This window comes from Sprattus sprattus, assembly GCF_963457725.1.
Source record: "Sprattus sprattus genome assembly, chromosome: 13".
In the NCBI taxonomy this organism is placed as follows: Eukaryota; Metazoa; Chordata; class Actinopteri; order Clupeiformes; family Clupeidae; genus Sprattus; species Sprattus sprattus.
Window position 1 is genome coordinate 11435744 of NC_137911.1, and position 24650 is coordinate 11460393.

At 40.9% G+C, this 24650-nt stretch overlaps 1 protein-coding gene across 1 annotated transcript; it reads left to right on the top strand.

Annotated features, from left to right (window-relative positions):
- Positions 1 to 3246: 3246 nt before the first annotated feature.
- sfxn5a (sideroflexin 5a) lies at positions 3247 to 21519 on the top strand. Its single transcript, XM_080849532.1, has 14 exons — positions 3247 to 3379; positions 5020 to 5088; positions 5818 to 5895; positions 6459 to 6485; positions 7400 to 7454; positions 8192 to 8217; positions 8617 to 8670; positions 8912 to 8968; positions 9397 to 9462; positions 10721 to 10811; positions 13960 to 14075; positions 15745 to 15830; positions 19252 to 19369; positions 20963 to 21519. Exons 1-14 carry the CDS (start codon positions 3305 to 3307, stop codon positions 21038 to 21040), a joined length of 996 nt encoding a protein of 331 aa, XP_080705658.1. The 5' UTR covers positions 3247 to 3304; the 3' UTR covers positions 21041 to 21519.
- The last annotated feature ends 3131 nt before the right edge of the window (positions 21520 to 24650 follow it).

A 24650-nucleotide genomic window follows, 5' to 3' on the forward strand; every position in this document is an offset into this window, starting at 1 on the left:
AAAGAGAGTGAGTTTTCTTTGTTCTGCAGGTGCCGATTTAAAGTAAAATGAAGCTAATATTCATTTTACAAGTAAATATGCAAAGAGGAGTATAGTTGTGTTTAGTACGAAAGTACAGTGGCTTGCAAATGATTCAACCCACCAGAAAGCCATAATTTCTTTCTAAAGATATTTACAGCTGTAGTGAACACTTATGCTGTAGCATATTTCTGAAGTAATAAATAATATAAAATATTCAGTATACAAAGATCCGGGGTGGTGTGATGCAACTTCCACCTTCTTGATATGGATCCAACGGTGGTCAAAACATCAAAACACTTACATATTTGTTATATTTACATATGAGTTTGTTTCCTAACTTAACCATTTGAATCACATAACCTCTTTAGTTTCCTGTTATTTCACAACCTGGCTGATGACCCTATACAAATAGCCACTTGTGGTAATAACTAATGATGATGGTAGGATATGGACAAATAAATGGCATCTCCTGAATTATTTGCCAATAATTGGTCATCTGCCTTATTCTGGAATTCAACAGCACAGGACATTGAATATGTATGCAAGAAAAACAAGTCATTCTCGTTTCTAATGTTGGCAAACAAATCAAATGAGTGCCTTCGGAAATATAATAGAGCATACATGTTGACAATAAAAATACTGATTGGGAAATTATGTCTGAAAATGGTGATGACTCAGTGGGTTGAATACTTTTGCAAGCAACTGTATGTTTTGATGTTTTAATTGTCCAGGTTCCAACCTGGGGATGAAAATGTAATGTACGGAACAAGGTTCCATCTCTGATGCTGTCTGAATGTTTTGGCAAGTTGAGTGTTTCTGACGATGAGCACATTTTCTTTTGAAATTGCGAAAGGTTAAAGGGTTCTGGGTTATCAGTGTTTTACACTGTGTGTGGTTAATGATGCAGTTATTTTTGTATTAAATCAGAACAAACAAAAGCAAGGTGTCCAGTAGTACATGGTTGTGTACATCGGTATATATTTAAAAGCCATTCTTCAAGCTAAAAACTGTATTGCCAAACCTAGCTCTCCTATACACCTATACCTCTTTCTTTTCTATCATTTCTCTCATGTTGCTCCTCATAACCTTCCTTTTTTCTCTAGCATCTCTGTTGCATTCTCTGGTCATCTTACCTATTTAGGCCTGTTGACTAGTTCACTCTCTTGGATGTCTGTGTACACATGAACAATATAAGGTAGAGAGAAACGAGAACAGTGGAAGGAAATACTGTGACTTGTTGGATGTAGCTCATATCTGCCTTTCTAGTAGAATGTATAGCTCTTTTGGTTGTGCAGTATACTCCTATCTTAATGGAGGCCGAACGGGTCTAGCAGTGTGTGTGCACACATACCACACACACACACACATGGATACCTATACGGACAAACACAAAATGAGTCTACTCACTGACAGGTCATTTTGACAGATACTTAGTTTTTTGTGTCGGTGATCTGAGCACTTAGTCTGCTATGTACTCAAATTTACTTAAAAAAATGGCTACTTTTTATTTCTATAGGTCTTTCCCCTTTTTTGCTTTACTAGTATGTATTGTAGAAATAGTTTGAACTGTTTTCACAATGGCACAGTTTTTTAAATTGTCTTGGTTCTCTGTGATCGAAACATCCTAAAGATTGAAACTACAGCAAATCAAAAAGGAAATGTGTAATGCGATACACTTAGAGTAATATGACAGTAGAGTCCACATACATTTTGATCTCAAATGGAATCTTCGTCAACATTATTATTACCAAATGGGTTCCTTGATAATTCACACCCAAAGATCCTACTTGAGATAGAAATGTCATCTTTGATTAAAAAAAGTGAATATCTCTTCCCTCATTTCACTGTGGTCAATCAAAAACCTGCACTTTTGAGGTAATGTGTGTCTGAATAACCACCTCCATACAGTTTCCGGAGTGTATCAGGCTTGAGTCTTTTATCTGGTCGGTGTGTGTGTTTGCTCACTTCATTACTGTTTCAGACGCCTGTTGTTCGTTTGTTTTGTTTGTTTTAATCTATGCTGAAATTGAAATCCTTTCATGTTTATAATAATATGTGTGTTTTATTTTAGTTTTGGGTATTTTGAAATATTTCATCAATTAATAATGTAATTAATTAATCAAACAAGCCTGTCCAGAGCTGGAGATGGCTGTGGAGTCGAACAACAGGTATGCTCAATCAGGCACAGATAATCCCTGTATAGCACTAACACTATGTTAGTTTTGGCAGTGGAGTCTGTTCCCTCGGATGTTTTAGGGCAAGGACTGTGTGTGCTGATCTGTTTGAATTCACCTCCCACACAAAGTGTCTGTTATTAAATAAACCCTTTTCACTTTCGAAATAAAGAAGAAAAAAAGTAATTTGTTGTTTGTGTGAAGTTGTATAAGTAGGCACACAGTTACATTTCAGTGTGGCTGTAGTAAAAAGAGAAGGAAACCCTGCAAAACATACAGTACACACAAACATCATCCGACAAAATCAACAATCTGTTTGACAACGCTCTGAACCTCAGCTGCCCTAATTATTTAAGTGAGAATGAACATGAGCACTAAGGCACAATAACTTCTATTAACTTAGTAAGAAACGCGATGACAAGGCTATTTCCAACTCATTAGACCAACAGTTTATTCAATGTCTGGCCACTGCTAACAAACCCTCCCCATTCTTTATCGTATAACATCTGAATATCAGCTCTAAATACCTGTTGCCCTTTTCAGAGATTGAGGATCCTTATCCTTAATGACTTTTGAAGAACATTTTTGGCAAATAAATCTTATAATAGGCTACTGTATGAGCTGAATATACTGAGGATGTGCTCCACAGTGAAGTATCACTATCTAAAATGAGCCTGAAATGATTCAATGTCTTTCGAGGTGTGATATGAGAGAATGCCCATATTGACATTACACCCTCGGAGACCTGTTGGCTTCTCACTTTTCATCTTACAAAAGAGACATTGACAGAACGCAAAGGCACTAATATGGCGTGAGTTAAACAGTTATCAGTCCTTGGCCGTCAGACGTAATGTTCCCTTACTTCCGGGTTGACATAATGACTGTACAGTATATTACCATTATATTAAACCTTAAACCTTATACCAACTACAAAACGTTCAAAAGTAGTTGCGTCCGATGCAATGAGCCAAAAGAACGTCAGAAAAAGCCTACTACACCCATAATGCTTTGATCACGTGACACCAAGAGGACATTCACGTGACAAGATATCTTCAGCTGGAATCCTGCATGAAGTTCCGTGTACACAAACATCTGGTCTAAGATAGTTTATGTCATTCCCGAAAAAAATGTCAATGTCTGAAGAATATCTTCCTTTTAGACTCGGCGAACCTCGTTTCGATCAGGTAAAACTTCCTGAAACAAGTAGCCGACTGCTTTACATGCACATCTGAAATGTTATGAGCTGCCTGCTAGGCACGAGTAGATATGTTTTAATATGTTTATTCCTTATTGCTCTGCTGATGGTCGATACAATCGGCTGCTTACATATATCAGAGCATGCAGCGCATATGGTTTTAAATGTATCAACTTGTAGCCCGTTCGTGATTATAGTTTATGAAGGGATTTTTCATGTGCACATGTGCTTGCTAAGTTGTTGAAATGCAGCATGAGCTTTGAGTCAAAAGGTGAAAAGCTGAAAGTAGACAAAGACGTGTATTTTGAGATTGCACACCGGAACGGACTCTGACCGGTGGTGACCTGCCAAAGCCTAAACAGCGACCTCTGTCGGAGAAACTTCAAAATTATGACATACAAATGATACCTGTAAGCCCACAGACTGCAAGGTCGCATACTGTACATTTTCTTTACTAAAACCGTAAAATGTACAACATTAAGACAACTGTTGATTACAAAAAACCCACGTCATTTCTTAAGGCCGACTATTTAGTAAACCAGCCTGTACAACCTTGTGTAAGTAGCCAATCATATTCAAGTTGCTGTGAGGGGGAAGAAAGTTGAAAGAATTCGGCTCAATTGACTACATTAATGTTGTTCCTCCCCTGTTACTATGCAATTAACTTGTTTCTAGTAGTACTCATTTTAATTCGCAGCTGCTAATTACGCACTAAACAGGTGGACATCTTGCGTTGCTGGCGATGCCATCCACCAGATCCGTCTGTTCATCTGTGTGCTTTGGGAGAGGTAAAAGGCGGAAAATCGAGTTCTGCTCGCGCGTTTAGGACTGTAATTGCCTTTTAATTGATGTGAGATATTTGGGGCAGATACATGCGACAGAGCCAGTTGGCAACCGCGTGCAGTTGAGGCGCTCGCACCTGTCAGGCAAAAAACAACTGGAGCGGCCTCGGTGTCATAGCGCACGCTTTAACAGCTGGCCGCGCGTCTGGCTTGTCTTAGGCGCGAAAACTTGTGCTGTATCATAACAAGATAAAAATACATATTTAAAATGAACCTATGATGCATTGAGTTTTGTTGAAAAGGTTTTTGCATAAAGTATAATTTACCAGGTAGGTTGATAAAACAATGAATTACCAGCATTACCATTCACTTTTTTTTTTTTAAAGGATAACACTATGGGACCTTGTTGTGAATTTACTAGCCAAGTGCATGATTAGTTGTAATGTAAAATCGGCCAAATACAGTGTTTTAGGTGCGGACATGGTTATCCTAACATTTCTTTAAAAAAGCGCTTCAGACTTAATTTTAAAAAGTGAAATATTCTACAGAGCAGTTCATATATTTTGTTATGATAGGGAGTAGTATATGGCAAACATGGCAACAAGATGGTGAAAATGGCAAGCACATTTTACAAGGACAAAAGGAAATGTTTACTGACGAAATGCAACTACCCAGTTGCCTCCTCTTGAAAGTCAGTAAATACACTGCAAGTTTATTCTGTAGATATTAGATTTTGTATTTATTTACATGCATACTGTATACTTTCTAAGCTATTTTATTCAGTTAAATATGTAAACACATAACAATTACTGTATGGTGAAAATACGAATCTCTCTCTTTTTCTCAGAGTACATTTAATGGCCGATTGAGACATTTCCTGAATGTGATTGACCCGCGCACCTTGTTTGTGTCTGAGGTATGCTTTGAACATGACCCTTTGACTTGGCTGTATCCAGAAGGTTTATATTTTCATTTTAATGTCCATACAGTCTTTATCCTGTCTGGGTTTAAGGTGGGTTGTAACAATGAAAAATGACAGATTTTTAATATGTGTTACTGTACTGTTAAACTGATCTTGAACCTTTGTGCACTGTGGTTTGTCTGTGTGGTTGGAGTGAATATGAGATCACTGTCTGTGTGTGTGTGTGTGTGTGTGTGTCCTTCTGTGTGTGGACCAGTAATGAGACTGTTAGCATGGTCTGTGGTGACACTAATTGCGGTAGAGACTCTGGGGATGTGACAAAGTGTGGATTTGTGGGCTAGCTGTGAGCAGGGATACACACACACACACACACACACACACACAAACACACACACACACACACACACACACACACACACACACACACACACACACACACACACACACACACACACACACACACACACACACACACACACACACACACACCACCCTCTCATACAGACATGCCCAGTGCTTGTCCTGTTAATGAGTAAATTAGGCATACCTCCTCAACCTGGATTTCCCTTGGTCTGTTCTATGGGCTCTGTATTTGTGTAAACGACTCTTGATTGAATCATCTGTAATTGCCTTTGCTGTGAGTTATCCTATAAACGTCATCAATTCTCATTTGAATCCTCAAAAAATCGAATTACTCCCTCTCTCACTCTGTCTCTGTGTTAGAGTCGTCTGAATGCAAGTGTGAGAATGTTGGAGCAGTTTAAGAATGGCTCTCTCCCTCCAGGTGTGACTGATGCTCAGGTGAGGTCACACACAGACAGGCATGGACAGGCACCCACACACACACACACACACACACACACACACACACACACACACACACACATAGACATACACACACAAGCCATGTTGCTATGTTAGTGACAGTTTGTGATTCGGTTCAGTGCCTCTCAAAAGTAGGAGTTGTTTTTGAAATGCAACACTGGGATATGTTTAGAGAGCCTTGATTGGCTACAGGGTGGAAAGGGGTGTGGCTGACCACAGGTGTCTGAGGGGGTCATGGGGCATTGGCTCAGTCGGTGTACTTCCATGGTGACAGGAACCAAACAAAACTCTTGAACTAGTGTCCATTCTGCCCTATTCCTATGTCACATGTCAACCGTAAATGTAAATGGTACAGATTGTGCAGAAATAGTTCTTGTTCTGTAGAAGCAAGTAGACAAACACCCGTAACAATGGAATATGTCTTGGTCATCACACACTCTCTCACCATCTCTCCTTCTTTGTTTCTCTCTCTCTTTCTCACAAGAGCTAATGATCTCTGCCACACTCATCCCCCTCTCTTTACCTCTTTCTCTCTGCAGCTGTGGGAAGCCCAGAAAATAAAGCAGGTACTGAAGACTCTTTGCTGAGATAACTGTCTATCACACTTGACACACAAATGTTTAAGTCTAGGCAGTTTAAGTCTAACACCCACTGGGTCATGGAAACATGAGAAAGGGCAGAAGTCAAACTGTGACAAACAGTTTCTTTAAGTCTTAAATAACATAAGGGTAGGTTGTATTGTGAGAACTAAAACATACTGATGTATGACTTTAAACACCTTCAAACTAAGGCTTTATCTAAATGAATTGCTTTTTTTCTGACTGAAACTTGTAATAATAGATATTTAAATGTAAAATCACAGAATTTATATAGAATTGTTAAATCGCATCTTTTTAACTTTAAACACAGATTATCTCCTGTGAACTACAGATGTCCAGTAAATCCTTCAAAGCCATCAAAGTTGACTGTCAGCTTGAAAGGCATATTTGTTAAGTGTGTAACACATAAAGACCTTTATTTTTGAAACATATATTGAGAAGATGCGGAGGAGCAAAGAAGAATGCTTTGGAGGGGGCTAGTGACTGGGTCAGCCGGTCGGTAGTTAGAACGCGGTGTGAAACCTGTTTTTTAAGTTGGACACTGAAGTGCGTAAACAAACTACAAGTCTGTAAAATAAGCTGAGCTCTATGTCAGGTGTACTTTGGATGCCCCTAGATGTTGTTACATTACATCGACAGTAGGAGAAATGATAACAAAACCCAAGCAGCTGTGTTACTTGCATTAATGTTCTAATGCGTTAAATATTTGAAATTAATCACAGAGATTAACATGTCAATTTTGACAGCACTACTTCAAACCATAACCTCCTTTGGCTTTTTAGTTGGCCTTGCAGTATTTGTTATTTATGATAAATGATTAAAGATTGCTTCAATTCTTTACCCATTTTCTATATTCTTTTTTTCCACTCTCTTCCTTGTAGGCCATCATCCATCCAGACACAGGAGAGAAAATCTTCATGCCTTTTCGGATGTCAGGTGTGTGTGTGTGTGTGTGAGTGTGTGTGTGTGTGTGTGTGTGTGTGTGTGTGTGTGTGTGTGTGTGTGTGTGTGTGTGTGTGTGTGTGTGTGTGTGTGTGTGTGACAGAGAGATAGGGAGATAGAGCAGTGGATCGTGTAGATGGCTGAGTGGGGGTCGTTATTGGCCCCTGAGGCCTCCTCACCCCCAGCAGGTGGCCTCTGTCTGGCCTGAGGCAGGGAAAGGTCACTCAGCTGGGCACTGATTAGGCCCTTGTGTCCCCGCTGTGCTGAACCACTGTTTGGACTCACAGGGAGAGGGCTGCTTTCAAAGAGCAAGCCAGCCGGTGACAAGAGGCGTCAGGCAGGTTAAATCCGAGATCTTTTACGGCCAGAGGGTAAAAGTTAGCAGCAGAACAACCTGCCAAAGGATGTGTGAACAGACACACACACACACACTTACATTCACACTTTCGCCATATCTGTGTGTCTGCATGAGACCTCGGCTGTCTAGCACAGATTAAAGGCCAATGATGACATTATTTCTTCTCTGAGCTGCTCAATTTACACCAATAAAAAAATGATATGTGACAGTGTGGGCTACAGTTAGGGTGACTCACAGATCTGCTGCTCTCTTTCCTGTTTTGGTTTGTCTGTTTTTCTGTGTGAATCTTGTCTATTTCCTGTTTTGATTTGTCTGTTTCCCTATGTGAATCTTGTCCATTTCATACTTCATACTTCTTTCCATGTCTGTACAGGTTATATTCCCTTTGGCACTCCAGTGGTAGGAATTCTTTTTTTTCCTGTAAACTCAAACTGGAACCCTACACTATTAACACAACAAACACACAAAAACCAAACATATATATTTACACTTTTAGGGAAATTCTTTTAGTTAGAGTTCTTAAGTTCATATGGCTTGGAACTGTGGAAGAACCTCTTGGTTCAGTCTCGCTCCCCCTTACTTCAATTTAAAAGTTTAGCCTTTAGCTCACTCTTTTCATTTGGCAACTTTACAACTTTAACTTTTCTCATCTTCCATACTAAAGGAGGCTGCCTTTCAACACTTAGAATGTTGTCAGCTTGACAGACTGATGGATTCCATAAAGTATTTAGTTTTTGTTATTATTTCCTTTTGTACAAAGTATATTTTAAACTTCAAATATGATTCTCTTATTTACAGGTAGTTGGGCTGCTCCTTCCCAATCAGACTCTATTATCCACTGTTTTCTGGCAGGTATTTCTTTATTTATAAATCTTCATTTATAAATGTCCTTATATTAATTTGCTTCTTCTACTGAGCTTTGTTGATATTTCTCAATAGAAATGACATCAGATGTATAACATTGCATGTTATATTAAGCCATGTCCACCTAGAGTTACAGTAAACTACAGTTTAATAAAGTGGGTTACAGTTCATGAAATTACGGATTGATTTGAATGCACCTAAAGCATACTTATGTCCTGTCCTTTTACAGTGGTTGAACCAGAGTCACAACGCCTGTGTCAACTTCAGCAACCGAAATGCCTCTCAGGTGTGGCATATTTCAGACACAGACACAGACACAGACACAGACACAGACACAGACACAGACACAGACACAGACACAGACACAGACACAGACACAGACACACACACACACACAGACACACACACACACACACACACATTATGGGCTTGGCTTCAATCCTTTTGCAAAATGGATTTAGATATAGTGTGATAGATCCGAAAAAAGTTATCTGGAAATGGAATACTTATCAATTTAATAATCAGTAACTAGGGCCTCTCGGCCCTGGCTGGCTTAATAGAGCAGCAGGATATCATCAAAAAGCTCTGGACCTTCCCAGCATAGTTCAAATTGGTCATTAAAGACACTGACTATGGCAGAAGTAGTAGAAGAAATAAGTGAATTTGGTGTGTGGAAAATTAAATGTTTATTTTTAATGAACACTTGTGTTTTAGCCAACATCAGGAACAAAGTTTTTTCAAGGCTACCTGGGAGCGGTGACCAGCGCAGTCTCTATTGCTGTGAGTACACACACACACACACACACACACACACACACACACACACACACATACACACACACACACACACACACACACACACACACACACCCTTTGCACTATAACTATAAACCAAGTGTCTGATGTGTATTGGTGGGGGAGTTTGAGCGAAGTGAATTGTAATTGATTTTTTTAAACAGAAAATGAGATCAGTAAATGGACCCAGCTTCAGGGGTCAGATTAGTTCCCTAATTATTAGATCATGGTGCGGCAATTAAACATAATTGTGATTTTACACAAATCCAACAAAAACTACACAACCATGTAATCCCACACTCAGATACTGTGTGTCTCACGTCAACAAATGACAGATCAACAATATAATTAAGATTTTCAAGTAAACATTCACACAGACACACACACAGACACACACACACAGCAAACACATACAGACATTCTGTCTCTCACACAAGACCAGTCAAGATCCTGCATCCCACTGTGGCTCCACCCCTTGTGGCCGGTAGAGCCAATTATCTGCACTGCTGGGTGTCGCTTTGATACCCAACGGCATGACAACCGAAACCACGGTGACGACAGCTACAAACGGCTCTGAGTCCAAGGGGAATGCTGGCGGGGGCGTACTAATTAAAACAGTTCCTCTGACGACCCCTGCCTGAGAGAGAGAGAGAGAGAGAGAGAGAAAGAGAGAGAGAGAGAGAGAGAGCTTAAGTCAGGTGGAACAACCCAACAAGGCAAGTGTGTGTGTGTGTGTGTGTATGTGTATGTGTGTGTGTGCAGATGCGTGTGAATGTTTAATGCCAGAGAGAATAGGAGTGTGAGATGAGTGATACTGACATAATGCACATATGGTCATAGCACTCAAATCTATGTAAATAAACATCATGGTATCATATATAATATATGCATATATGTTTTAATCAAATGTTAAATGTAACTGTGCTTTGTGTCTATGGAGTAGTAAAGAGTTTAATAATGAATTGCTTAAGGAAGATGTGATGATAACCAATTAACTCTTAATAATCCATCCATCTGTCCAACCATCAGTTTTTTGTGTGTGTCACTGTCTGTAATGTTTGCTACGGAGAAAAAAAAGCCCTAAAAATAATTTTGAATCAGAATTCAATGTTTGTCCAATGAAGTATTAACGTAGCTCATCTTTAAGTGACATGTTTGTAATTTTTTATGTGATTTACTTGTTTATTCACTGTCTGTGAACAAGGCGCGAATAGGCCATCTGTTTGTGTGTGTATTTTTACAGGTGGGGCTAAGCGTGTTCGTGCAGAAAGCAGAGAGGTTCAGTCCGGCCACTCGTCTCCTTGTTCAGAGGTTCATTCCTTTTCCTGCAGTAGGTGGGTCCCCCTCCCAAGACACGCAAACAGTCTTCCTCACAATTTTTGCCCCCCCTCCCCCTTCCATTTTATGTTGACAGAATAAAAAGCCCCACAGGCTACATACATAGAAGGAGCCACTCAGTAAATTATTGCATTATTAGCATTAATAAATTGCCTAAGTGAACACTCATTAACTTATGGTCCTCTGTATAAAGGGGCATAATAGGATTGTTTGTGTGTGTGCACGTCTCTACGCATTTGTTCGCACGCGATCAGTTTGTTTGACTTTTTCCGACGCGTTCCCCTGTTAATATTTTGTTTTGGTTTCCGCCTGACCGCCAGTGAAACGTTACTTCAGCGTTGGCGGGTTGAGCTGGGCCCAGGGGGAACCAGAAGATTCTCCAAAGATGTGGAGGGAGCTGTAATTAAATAACCCCTAGCCCGCCATTTAATTAAATCAACAGGTCCCCCCCCCCCCCCCCCCCCTCTGATGAGATGGTAATTGGCTCCTCGTTAAGGCTCCTCGTTAGGGCACGACCGCTGCCAGCTAATTGGATAATTAGCCCTGAAGAGGCAGTGTGTGTCAGGACTCCAGAGCTGTTTACTGTTTGTTTGTTCTTGTTTTTTTTCCTTTTAGCATTTAGGTATAAATGGTTATTAAAGCCAGCTAATTGAACCCGGCAGAAGCGTTGATGTTTGAAATTGGACTGTTTTCCTTGCCAATAATTTTCTTTCTTGAAGAAGGGTGATTTCAGAGTAATAGCCTCAATCAAGCACCTATCTGTCACTCAAATGACATTTTAACAGTTTCCCGCCATCTAACTGTGTCGACCCAGTCATAACGTCCAAGAATGATGGCTGTACATAGACACACGCACGGATACAGAATATCCTGAGGTAGCATGGAAGACGTAACAGTCAAGTCTTTATTTTGTTTTTCTCACCCGCCACTGGCACTACCCTTGTTTGTCAAGATGTTTGTGTGAACTTGGATAAAGCCTAAACAAGCTGAAGGGATGTAACAGACAGAGAGTGAACCCAGCAGGGTCTCCTACCTCTTGTTATGGAGCCAAACCCCTGTTGGCCTGTCAATAGCCTCAGGGCACGGAGCACAGCATAGTGTTGGCACCTTTCCTTTGTCATGACAACCGATGTTGACATCATGCTACCAGTTAACCAGCACATTTGACATGACATGTTTTTCTCAGGCAGTACAGCCATGTCTCATGAGTTGATTAAGGGTGTCAAAACTGCATAGCACTAGAGAAATTAGAGACCTCTTCCAGACCTCTTTGTAAGGGCCAAATCAGGCTCAAAGTCAATTCCATTCAATTTAATTCAATTCAATTTTATTTATATACCGCCAAAACAATACAGTTACCTCAAGCACAATTAAAATTAGTACAATTGTCCTGTAGTGAAAGCCAGCTCTAAGCCCACATGTCCTCTGATGTATTTGTTGAGTGAGTGGTGAAACTTTGAGGCTGTAGTTTTAGTGCTTAAGCTGAATCTGTGTGTGTGTGAGAGACAGTCTGAATGTGTGTGACTGGATGTGTGTGTGTGTGTGTGTGTGTGTGTGTGTGTGTTTGTGTGTACGTGCATGTGTTTTTTGTGTGAGAGAGAGTGAATTTTTGTGTGTGTGTGTGTGTTTATGTGTTGTAGTCTCTGTAGTATAAGCGCTGTAGCTTTCTCCAAAAGGAATACTGGTTATATTCCGTTTAGATGTTTTAATTGGTATGGTATGGACTGAAATTCACTGATATTCAAGGACACTTTCTAATATGTCAGATTCCAGTAAGTATGAATGTGTGTGTGTGTGTGTAACATGAACTGGCAGAGCAAGGCTCTACAGCTGTCAAAGCAATGGGTATTTATCTTAGCCAGTGCGCTAACAATAGAAAAGAATAATTGACAGAATAACATTGACCATAATATTGCCAGCAGAAGTGCCAGTATAAACTGGTTTTAGCATAAACTCTCATATGTATGGGTGCTTTGATTGAAAAGCATAAATGCTGATTATTGGAAGGGCCTTGCATTGATTAGGTGAGCTAATTAAAATAATTCTTCTGAATGACATTCATTTGTGGAAATCTTTCATAGCCTCGTTCCATTGTTTCTTATGTTGGCCTAATAAACCTTCACACTACCCACTGAAACAATATTTCTAATGTTTTTTTTTTTTTCAGGGATTATATTAGTTTTAACTAATTACCATGTAAACAGGAATAAGATCTCTTTATTTTACAGACTGTGTATTTGTGTGTGTGTTTGATGATGATGATGGTGTGTGTGTGTGTGTGTGTGTGTGTGTGTGTGTGTGTGTGTGTGTGTGTGTGTGTGTGTGTGTGTGTGTGGATAAAAACGCCTCAGAGGAAGGTTAGATATTTACTTAGCCAATTAACTCAGCCCCATAACACTGCAGCCCAACACAGATAACACACTCACACAGGGGCAGCAAATTAAAATGGCTTTAGGCACAAACACATCCACACATGCGCATCCGCATCCACATCCGCTTACACAAACACACACACACACACACACACACACACACACACACACACACACACACACACACACACACACACACACACACGCACTCACACACACTCACACAGGGGCAGCAAATTAAAATGGCTTTAGGCACAAAAACATCCACACATGCGCATCCACATCCACGTCCGCTTACACACACATACACACACACACATACACACACACACACACACACACACACACACACACACACACACACACACACACACACACACACACACACACTCACCTGTTCACACACTGAAACACTCTTACACCCGCACGCACATATATATGCATATGGCCACATACACACTAATGGTGCAATAAAATCAAAACATACAAAGGCTTTGGTGAGACATCCCTTCTCCTAGTGCATTCCTGCATTCCCACTGATTGAAGCCATTTTGTGATGAGGGGTCCTGATGGCCCTGGGATGGCCCCCGACTATGAAGACATAACATACCATATTAATGAGATGGTTATGGCAGTCTTTTGACACATGGTTCAAGTAAAGCATTACTTTGCAAAGTTTTATTGACTTTAACTGGCACAAAAAGCTCATTCAGATTTGTGACTCTCTCTCTTTCTCTCTCTGTCATTCACACATGTGTGTATTTGATGATAGCCAGTGCCAACGTGTGTAATGTGGTCCTAATGAGGTACTCGGAGCTGAAGGAAGGCATCAGTGTGCATGATGACCAGGGCACAGTTGTGGGCACCTCACAAGTAGCAGCCAGACACGTGAGTTCACATCAGTGTACAGAAGCCAGATACTCAAATACTTAAATGTATATACTATGTATTATATTCTTTTATACAATATATATAAATATATAATATATATACAGAACTGTGCAACAGTTTTAGGCAGGTGTGAAAAAATGCTATGAACTAAGAATGCTTTGAAAAATGTAAACAATAAATGTTTATTTTTTATCCATTTACATGGTAAGACTGAGCACAGCAACAAGACACAACGTAGTTATACTGCATCAGCAGGGTCTCTCCCAGACAAAGATTTCAAAGCAGACAGGGGTTTCAAAATGTGCAGTTCCAGCTCTTTTGAAGAAGACGTTGAGGATCGTAGACGCAGTGTTCAGCCAAGGAAACTTAATGCAGCTGATGAAAAACACATCAAGCTTATTTACCTTCGAAATCGGAAGATTTCAAGCAGTGGCATCAGCTCAGAACTGGCAGAAACCAGTGGTACCCAGGTACAGACATTTACTGTCCGGGGAAGTCTGGCCAGAAGTGGTCTTCATGGAAGAGTTGCAGCCAAAAAGCTCTACCCCGACAAGGAAACAAGGCCAAGTGACTGAACTAAGCACGTAAACATAGAAACTAGGGTGCAGAAACATGGCAGAAGGTGCTCTGGACTGGTGAGTCAAAATTAGAAATATTTGGCTGTAGAAGAAGGCAGTTTGTTCGCTGGAGGCTGGAGAGAGGTACAATAATGAGAGTCTGCATGCAACAGTGAAGCATGGTAGAGGTTCCTTTCCAGTTTGGGGCTGCATTTCTGCAAGTGGAGTTGGAGATTTGGTCAGGATGAATGGTGTCCTCAATGCTGAGAAATACAGGCAGATACTAATCCATCATGCAATACCATCAGGGAGGCGTATGATTGGCACCAAATGTATTCTGCAGCAGGAACATAACCCCAAACATACAGCCAATGTCATTAACAACTATCTTCAGCTTAAAGAAGAACAGAAAGTCCTGCAAGTGATGGTATGACCCCCACAGAGCCCTAATCTCTACATCATCGAGTCTGTCTGGGTTTACATGAAGAGACAGAAGAATTTTAGGAAGCCTACATCCACAGAAGATTTGTGGTTAGTTCTCTAAGATGTTTGGAACAATTTACCAGCCGTGTTCCTTCAAAAACTGCGCAAGTGTATCTGGAAGAATTGATGCTATTTTGAAGGCAAAGGGTGGTCACACCAAATATTGATTTAATTTAGAATTTTCTTCTGTTCCTTCACTGCATTTTGTTAATTTATGAAGAATTGATGAAAATAAACTGTTAACACTTCCATTTTTGAAAGCATTCTTAGTTTACAGCATTTTTTCACACCTGCCTAAAACTTTTGCACAGTACTGTATATACTGTTTATATATATATACTTTTATATTGTATATCTATATATTGTATACTTGAATGTTTTCGCTTTTGTTTGATTGTTTTCTCCTTTGTACTTCGCTTTGGATAAAAGCGTCTGCTAAATGTAAATGAGGACTCAGGCACACATACATGGACAAATACATACACACATGCATGAATGGATGCATGTGCAAACACAAATACATATAAAATCAAATGTACTGACATAAAAACAGGACAGGACCTTGTTTGTTGTATCAACTTCTTGTTCCTGTTCTTAAAATATGTTTTTTTAATATTTTTTGTGAGGCAATCATGGAGACAGCCATGACACGAGTTGTCCTCCCGATGCCCATTCTGGTCCTGCCCCCCATTGTTATGGCTTTTTTGGAGAGGTAAGTGTATGAGTCTGTGGTTCTGTATGTGGGTATGAGTCCCAGCCATGTGTATGTGTGTATGTGTGTGTGTGTGTGTGTGTGTGTGTCTATGTGCACTGTATCTCCTCTGTTTGGTTTCTGTGTCTTTTGGTTTGTCATTTTGTGTGTATATCACAACTTGCACAAATTTCTACGGGTCTATGGTGTGTGTGTCTGTATGTGTGTATGGGGGGGCGTGTAGAAGTGTGCAAATATTGTTTGTGGTTGTGCATGTTTGCGTTTGTGCTTACAATTAAAGCCTTTTATTTGTTGCTGTTTGGCCATATTGGAGCTAAGTCATGAATAGGGCACAGTCGAGTCTATCCCTTGGCGACCTAATAACATTAAAGTGATCTTCTGCTGCGGCTCGAGTGGAAATGCAAGGGCAAGGGGGAGGGGGGACTTCTCCCCCTTTATTCATTGCATTGAGTAAGCCCTTCCCCCACTGATGTCACATTATTTCTCTCAGGATTGTTTAATGTCTATGTGAAGTATCGGTAGTGACAATTCTTAAGGTTACAGGTCGATTTTCAGACTTTGGAACACATTTATATAAAAACTATGGGTTTTAGCTACTTACCATTCAACCATGAGGGACAGGGATGCAGTGTCACTGCATGGTCAAAAATGCAGGGTCGTGGCTAAAACACAGGCTCAGCCAATGGACTAAAAGTCTTGTGTTTCGGTAGTGACATGAAAACTAGGGACATGATTTTTTGAGTATAGTTAATTGATTTAAAAATTAAACCCACAATAAATCTAAATATTCCATGTTCTGTTTCAACCCAATCATAAAGATCTTTGAAATTAAATCATTGAAAAAAATCAAAAAATATTGAAAAGTGTTATTTAAAGGCATTGAAATTTAGATGTCAGGGTTGGGGACAGCTACTTCCCAATAGAAAGTACCCTATAAATGATGAGTTTGTATATATTTAGCTTATCACTATCTCATGTAATGCATTGGATTTATATAGACCATAACATTTTCTAATTAAATATCTATGCCTAAATACCTAATTGTTTTGTAAATAGTTTTTATTGTTGAGGGACTGCATATTACACGAATTCGGTAGAATGGCCCATATATGTAAGTTTTGTTAATTCTGTGGAAGAGAGAGGATACAGTATATGTGTGTGTGTGTGTGCGTGTGCGTGTGTGTGTGTGTGTGTACGTGTGGTATAAATGTGACTATACTGTGTGTGTGTGTGTGTACGTGTACGTGTATGTGTGGTATGAATGTGACTATACTGTGTGTGTGTGTATGTACGTGTACGTGTGGTATGAATGTGACTATACTGTGTGTGTGTGTGTTTGTGTAGAGGTGAATTGCTGCTTGTCAGCTCACCCTCACTGGATCTCAATGGAGCGGGAACAAGGGGTCAGCTTGGAAGGAGAGCAGACCAGGTGATTGATTGAACTGCTGAGAGGCAGAAGAGAAAGGAAAGGGAGAGAAAGAAAGGAGAGAGGAGTATGTGTGTGTGCAAGTGTGTGTGCATACGTGTATGCGTGTATGTGTGCGTCTGTGTGTGTGAGAGTACTTTGTGCATATGTGTGTGTGACTGTCTGTGTGCGTGTGTATGTATGCATGTGTGATTGCAAGTGTCATGTCTCATTAATGTCATTTGAGCCTCCTCAACAACTCTTTAGAGTAACTGTTTATGTTTAAATTCCATCCTACGTTGTGCTGCCATCCTTGTTTAAGTTATGGTCATAAAGTCATAACACAAGGTTATTTTGCTTCTCTATGTCTGTGAATGTTGTGAATGAGTATTTCCGTTTCTTGTCCTTTGTGCTATGAATGTGGCTATACAGTGTGTGAGTGTGTGTGTATGATTAGTCAGTGTAAGAAGTCTGTGTGAGAATTGGAGTTCATGGATATATGTAGGTTGGTCCTATGCCTGTGTCAGAACTAAGTGTGCCCATGCGTGTGTGTGTGTGTGTATGTGTGTAGCTCTCATATGTGTTAATTAAGTCTCTCATTAACCAGCCGCTGCCATCATTAAAACACAGAGCCATGGACGACTCCTGCTGAGCACACTATCCCACAATCCCTGCAACCAGAGTCCAGGGACAGGGGAGGGGAAGTGGGCAGAGCCAGGGGGAACTGGAGGGAGGGGAAGAGCGAGAGGGGGCCTTTAGAGGAAGTACATATAGTGGAGACTTTTGAGGCAGTGGAGGCTTTAGAAAGGAAAAATGCAGAAAGTTTTATGATATATTGGCACTTGTGTTTGTGTTTGTGGCGGTGTTTTTGCACTTGCACTTGACGATGTATCTGTATGTTTATGAGTGTGGGCCTGTGATAGTCCATTTTGTTTGTGATTGCAACAAATCCTCATGACTCCACATCATCGTATAGTTAACAGATAGACATGCCATGCAGAAATGACCTTTTTAATTTGAGTTTTAAGTAACGTCAAATGAATGAACTGGAAGAGCACTAGGAGAGCACACACCCTCTACCAAGCCAAATGCCGTTTCTTGCAACGTAAGCGTGAAACTCAATTTGTGGATCCACCATGTGATTTGGATTCACTCGAAAATGTAAAGTGTTATTCCTTGGCCCCTGCTACACTTATCCACCAAGTCCTATGAAAGTAGGCTGATAGTTTTGTTTAATCTTGCTTACAGACAGACAGACAAACTCAACAAAAACATACCCACCTTTGCAGAAGTAATTAAACACAGTTTTGGTTATGGTTATGGTTTGGTTGCGGTATAACCGCAAACTGCAGGGGAGCATTCTTCGAATCCTCCGGTAAGGAAATGTCTATACCACTGCAGCCCCTGCATGCGAGTAAATGAATGTGTATGACGGTGCACATGTGCCCAGTGCAAATAATCAGCTGCAGTACTCACACAAAAATACTGTCAACTGGTCCAGTGCTGTCCCTCACCTTACGTAGAGAAATATCTCAGCTTGTCAAATAAAATTGTATTTAAAACGATAGTACTTCATAGAGGTATAGAATGGAATGGGTGCCATTAACTTGTGTTTCCCTTTGTAAGAATATTCATGCTGGGCATAAGCTGAATAGTGTTTGCAAATGACTGCTTTTTTGTGGGCTGAAACCACTTAATCTGTTTTAGTTAATGATGGCAATTAGAAAAGTGTGCTATATTCTGTGACTCATTCCCTTAATATCTCAAAGCTGACAGTATCATGGAGCTCTGTGTGCGTGTGCGTGTGCGTGTGTGTGTGTGTGTGTGTGTGTGTGTGTGTGTGTGTGTGTGTGTGTGTGTGTGTGTGTGTGTGTGTGTGTGTGTGTGTGTCTGTGTGTGTGTGTCTGTGTGTGTGTGTGTGCCCGCACACATGTGCATTTGAAATGTCATTTGTGTGTGTTTGTGTCTATATGTTTGTGTGTGTTTTCTAACTGTGTATTTGTGTGTGTGCTTCAGGTTGTCTTTGCTGCAGAGACACAAGCGCCTGGTCTTGCCGGTGCATAGCCTGGTGTGTCTGGCTGCCTTCAGCTTGGCTCTGCCCCTCGCCATCAGTCTGTTCCCTCAGCAGTCCCAGGTATTACACAGGCCACTGTGCAAACACACACACCACACACACTCTCATACACACACACACTCTCACACACACACACACACACACACACACACACACTCACACACACACACACACACACACTATTACACTCTCTCTCACACACACACACACACACACACACACACACACACACACACAAACTATTACACTCTCTCTCACACACACACACACACACACACACACACACACACACACACACACACACACACACACACACACACACACACACACACACACACACCAACTACCACAAGAATGCACAGATCATACCACCACTGCATATTAGTACTGTAGGAAACGCAGTTGTGATTCTTCTGTGTAAAACTCCTCATACATGTTACATGGCTTCAAATACAAAGTTCCTTGCACAAAAAAACACACAACACACAACAGCCTCAGGGGATACCATCCTGTAATGAAATGCCAAATTGTAAACGGCACAGTAATATCCAATATTAATCCTGATCCATATCCTGCTGTTACTGCAATGTGCATTCTACTCTTGTATTAAATTATTCTGTAAAATCCACTTTAACCATATAACCTCATATAACCACAAAATATGCTTTTGCTGTGTGAAATAAATCACTCCAATTGCCTTATGGTACCCAATATAACTACAACATAACAGTCTCAGCACGTGCAAAGATATCCCTATTCTCTACACAATGTGACAGCACTCAGTGTAATCCTCTAACACTTAACAATTACAACAAACAATCTTGCTGTACGCTGCACAGATCACAGTATGCCATACGAGAAACACACACTTCCCACTCCCCGCCTTTTAACACATCTTTAGATTGAAATGTCCTCGTTAATGATCTATTTGTCCATATGGTGGATGATCCACAGACATATGTGCTGCTGCCAGACTTCCCCTTTTCTCTCTCTGATTCTCCCTCACTCACTCCTCTCCCCTTCTCTTCTCCTTCTCGCTCCCTCTGTTTTCTTTGTTTTTTTTTACACTTCCTGAAAGACGTCCAGACGAGTGTTCCCAAAAATGCCGAGCTCAGGGCCCTCCTTTTCCAATCTTCGTCCCCAACCTGTCGCCTCCCGCTTTCACACTCCACAGGATGTCTCTCTGGTCCCCCGCGCCTCACACTCTCTCAGGCGCGCACACACACACATGGACACACACATACACACACTCTCTCTGCCATCTGTTTATGGAGAAAATATTGCACGTTTTAGCTCCGGCTTGGATGTTTACCAGCAGGCAGGTTTTATTTCCTTGCCCAGGTACATATATAGGAGTAAATGGCTGTGAAGAAAAAAATTCATCTAAAGAAAATATCTCTTCGTTTTCTTATTTCCTATGTCTGTGATGTTGCTAGCTGTATTTTTTGTAATATTACATGCCTTTAGAAGGGATTTTATTTTCCAGAGATATATCTTGTATGTGTGCGAAAAATCAGTTTCTACTTTCAATTGTAAGCTCACATGCCTGTGTTTTGGTATAAATGTGAGAGAAAGATTTAGTCTGTTTGTATGTATATCTAATACACATTTGTGCTGTGTGCGTTCATATGTCTTTTTCTTATTTGTTCCTAGATCCATGTGTCTCTACTTGAGCCAGAGATTGCTGCAGCCACAGCCTGCAAGATCGTGACTTATAACAAGGGTCTTTAATCAGTCAGTGCTTTGAGTTGGTCAATAATCTCTCCCTTAAGAGTCTCTCAGTGTTCAAAATAAAGCTGAAGCTTCGCTGAATGTGACATACACACGCAGAAGCACATGCACACGCACACACACAGTCAATCACAAACACACACACATAAAAATATACAAGCACACATATTTTCAAGCATAATTTGCAAACAAACAAATAGCAACTGTGCTAATCACTCATAACCAAACCGCTATCGTATTAGACACCTACTCAAACACACACACACACACACACACACACACACACACACACACACATACACAGACAAACACACACACACACCCACACACCCACTTAAACACACACGTACACACGCACCCAAACACACACGTACACACACCCACTCAAACACCATGTACACACACCCACTCAAACACAAACATACACACGCGCTCAAACACACGTACACACATACTCAAACACACACGTACACACAACCACTCAAACACACACACACACACACACACACACACACACACACACACACACACACACACACACACACACACACACACACACACACACACCAGCTGCAGATCTGAGCCAAAAAATGCCTGAGATGTTCATGTCTCTAATAATTTCCAATCTGAGGGGAATAGACCTAAACTTGTGGAGCTTCTCCAGGCATTTCCCTAAAACAGATCATGTAAGGGATTGCTTTTGCCTTAGGAAACATTTCAGTGTTTACACTAAGTATTTGTATTAATCCATCAAATGAATTACACTAAGCAGTTGTTTTACTTTAACCTTACTTGTTATTCCCCTGCCCCTTTAAGATAGCGTTATAATCACTGCCGTAATCCGATTCATTTTTGCTCTGAGCCTACTATGAATATAATTATATTGTTTTTGTACTAATCTTAAGTATTATCATGCAAATTAACAGGAATGTATTTTTTCTACTAATTCTGAATTTAACTTGTACTATAACTTTGTACGAAATATTTTCAAAAGTAAACTGTTAATCTTTATCTTTTATATTTTGCTTGTGTGTGTTTGTGTGTGTCTTTGTATTTGTCTTTGTGTGTGTAAATGTCTCTTATCATAATCAGCATCACTTTCTCGCCCAGCTGTTTGTTTGCCCAGTAGGCATGGCAACATGTTACGGTCATCTGCAGTGGCGTGGAACAGGACATGAACACACACGTTCGGTGAAGTAGAGAAATGCATCACACACATACACACACACACACACACACACACACACACACACACACACACACACACACACACACACACACACACACACACACACACACACACACACACACACACACACACACAGATAGAGATAGGTACACTCACATCACACTTCCATGCCTAGTGCAAACACACACTCGTACAAAAATAGGGGTTCTGAGATTTACTTTTCTGCATCTTTCGGCCTGGATTGGTGATAAGTGTAAGTGCTTTGACTGTGCTTGTGGAGAGTGGGGCTCAGGACAGGGGAAAGGAAGAACAACTGCAAGGTTGGAGGGAAAGATTTCGATAGTGATAGATCTAAGGAAGATATTTTTCTTTTTACTGTTTAAAAAAATGAACAGGGATATCTTTCCCCCTCCCTTTTTTACTCTTTTTTTCCACTCAACTCCCCCTCCCCTAGTGTATTATGGCAGCAGGGGATAGAGGGGTATTCTGAGTAATTGTTTGTTAAGTGGAGCGCTGTGAAGGTGTGGAACTCGTTAGGCATTCTGCCAACACACACACACACAAACACACAAATACACACGCACCTTCAGCCTAACAGAGGAACACTTCTACATACACACAACTGCACATATGCACACACACACACACACTTGTGCCTTGTCTAGCCACTCTGTCGCAGCTTTGCCTCTCTTTCTTTTGTTCCATTAGTTAAAGACGGCGATGCTCACGTGGAATGACAGCAATGATGCTCCAAAACACTTTCATGTGTGAGTGTGTGTGTGTGTGTGTGTGTGTGTCTGTGTGTATGCGTATGCGTGTGTGCGTGCGTGCGTGCGTGTGCATTTGTGTGTGTGTGTACATTCACACCTGTGCTGAGGATAGAGTGTCCTGCATATTCAAAACAATCTTCTGGCCGTTCTTGTGCCTGACACGTTCATTGTGTGGTGAGTGAGTGAGTGTGTGTGTGTAAGTGTGTGTGTGTCTGTGTGACGGAAAGAACATGCATGTCAAACAGTAGTCGTGGTCAACTCTACACATTTGGAGTTCATTTGATGGGTCATTTAACGCAGATTCCTTACGGTTCCTTTGACAAGACAGCATTAGCGAAGACATTGTGTGCCTGTGTGTGTGTGTGAGTGTGCAGGTGTGTTTGAGGGTGTGTGATTGTTCAGAGCCCTCCATTAGAAAAATAGTTCACTCCAGCTGACTCGGTAACTTTCTCACACTATAGTGGCATGTGGCTTCATGCCTCTGAGTTTGCCCTCTCAAAACAACTATAAACAGGCTGAGACTTCTGGGCTTTTCTCTCTAAAACATCTTTATTTGTTTTTACAACTTTTGTTCTGGAAAATTCATTTGATATTTGTTGGCAAATATTTCACCGTGGGAGAACCAGGGATGGCTAATGCATCAGATAAGCACACACACACACATACACACACGCGCACACACACACATTCCCACGAAGATATTCTCATTAATTCACACACACTAATGCAAACATGTCATATTTACTCAAGCTTTACACTAACACAGACACACATATGCACACACAAACACACACACACACACACACACACACACACACACACACACATGCTTGTGCCCACATATTAACGTCCTTCTCAACAAACCCAGGTGTGAAAATGCGCCTATGTGTTTTTGTTCGTGGTCATATTTTGCACACACACACACACACACACACACACACACACAGGAGTCTGTGAAGTGACCGTGGGACACTCTCCATTCAGACCCATGTGCCGAACAGGGAGGTCAAACGCTCAAAGGTCAGGATTACACAGAGGCTGACCTTTCAACTCAGACTTTTGCCCAGCTGTCTATAAACAGTCTATGAACATGCAGTTGTCTAACCATCAATGTGTGCGCACACCTGCAGTCAACAAACACATCTGGGGCTCTGGACATTTTTAGACATCAGCTCACATACCCAACAGAGGACGGAGTAAATATTAGAGAAGTCTAATAGATGGGAAATAAGAAACTACCCATTAGAAGGACATGGTTGAGAGAGGGACAGTGCTTGTTCTCTTTTTATCAGCTTATTGAATTGGTTTTGAGAATCTGTGGTTACAGAGAGAAAAGATGGCAGAATACAGATAGGCGTGTTGTAAGAAACAAGACAAAAAACAGTGCAAGTATGTGTGTGTGTGTGTGTGTTTGTACACATTTTACTGCCATTGATCTCCCCATTATCTGGAGAGTGGCAAGAAGCTCAAAGTGAGCCTGTAGAATCAGTCTTGGTTCTCCACGAACACACAGTCCTCCAGTCCACACGAAACATAACCGATAACTTTTAATTTGAACATAATAAATAGGGCTTAGTGTTGGTCGTCATTGTGTTGGGGTGGGATTTGATGGGGAATCTTCATGGAGGAGTGGGGGGGGGGGGGGGGGGGT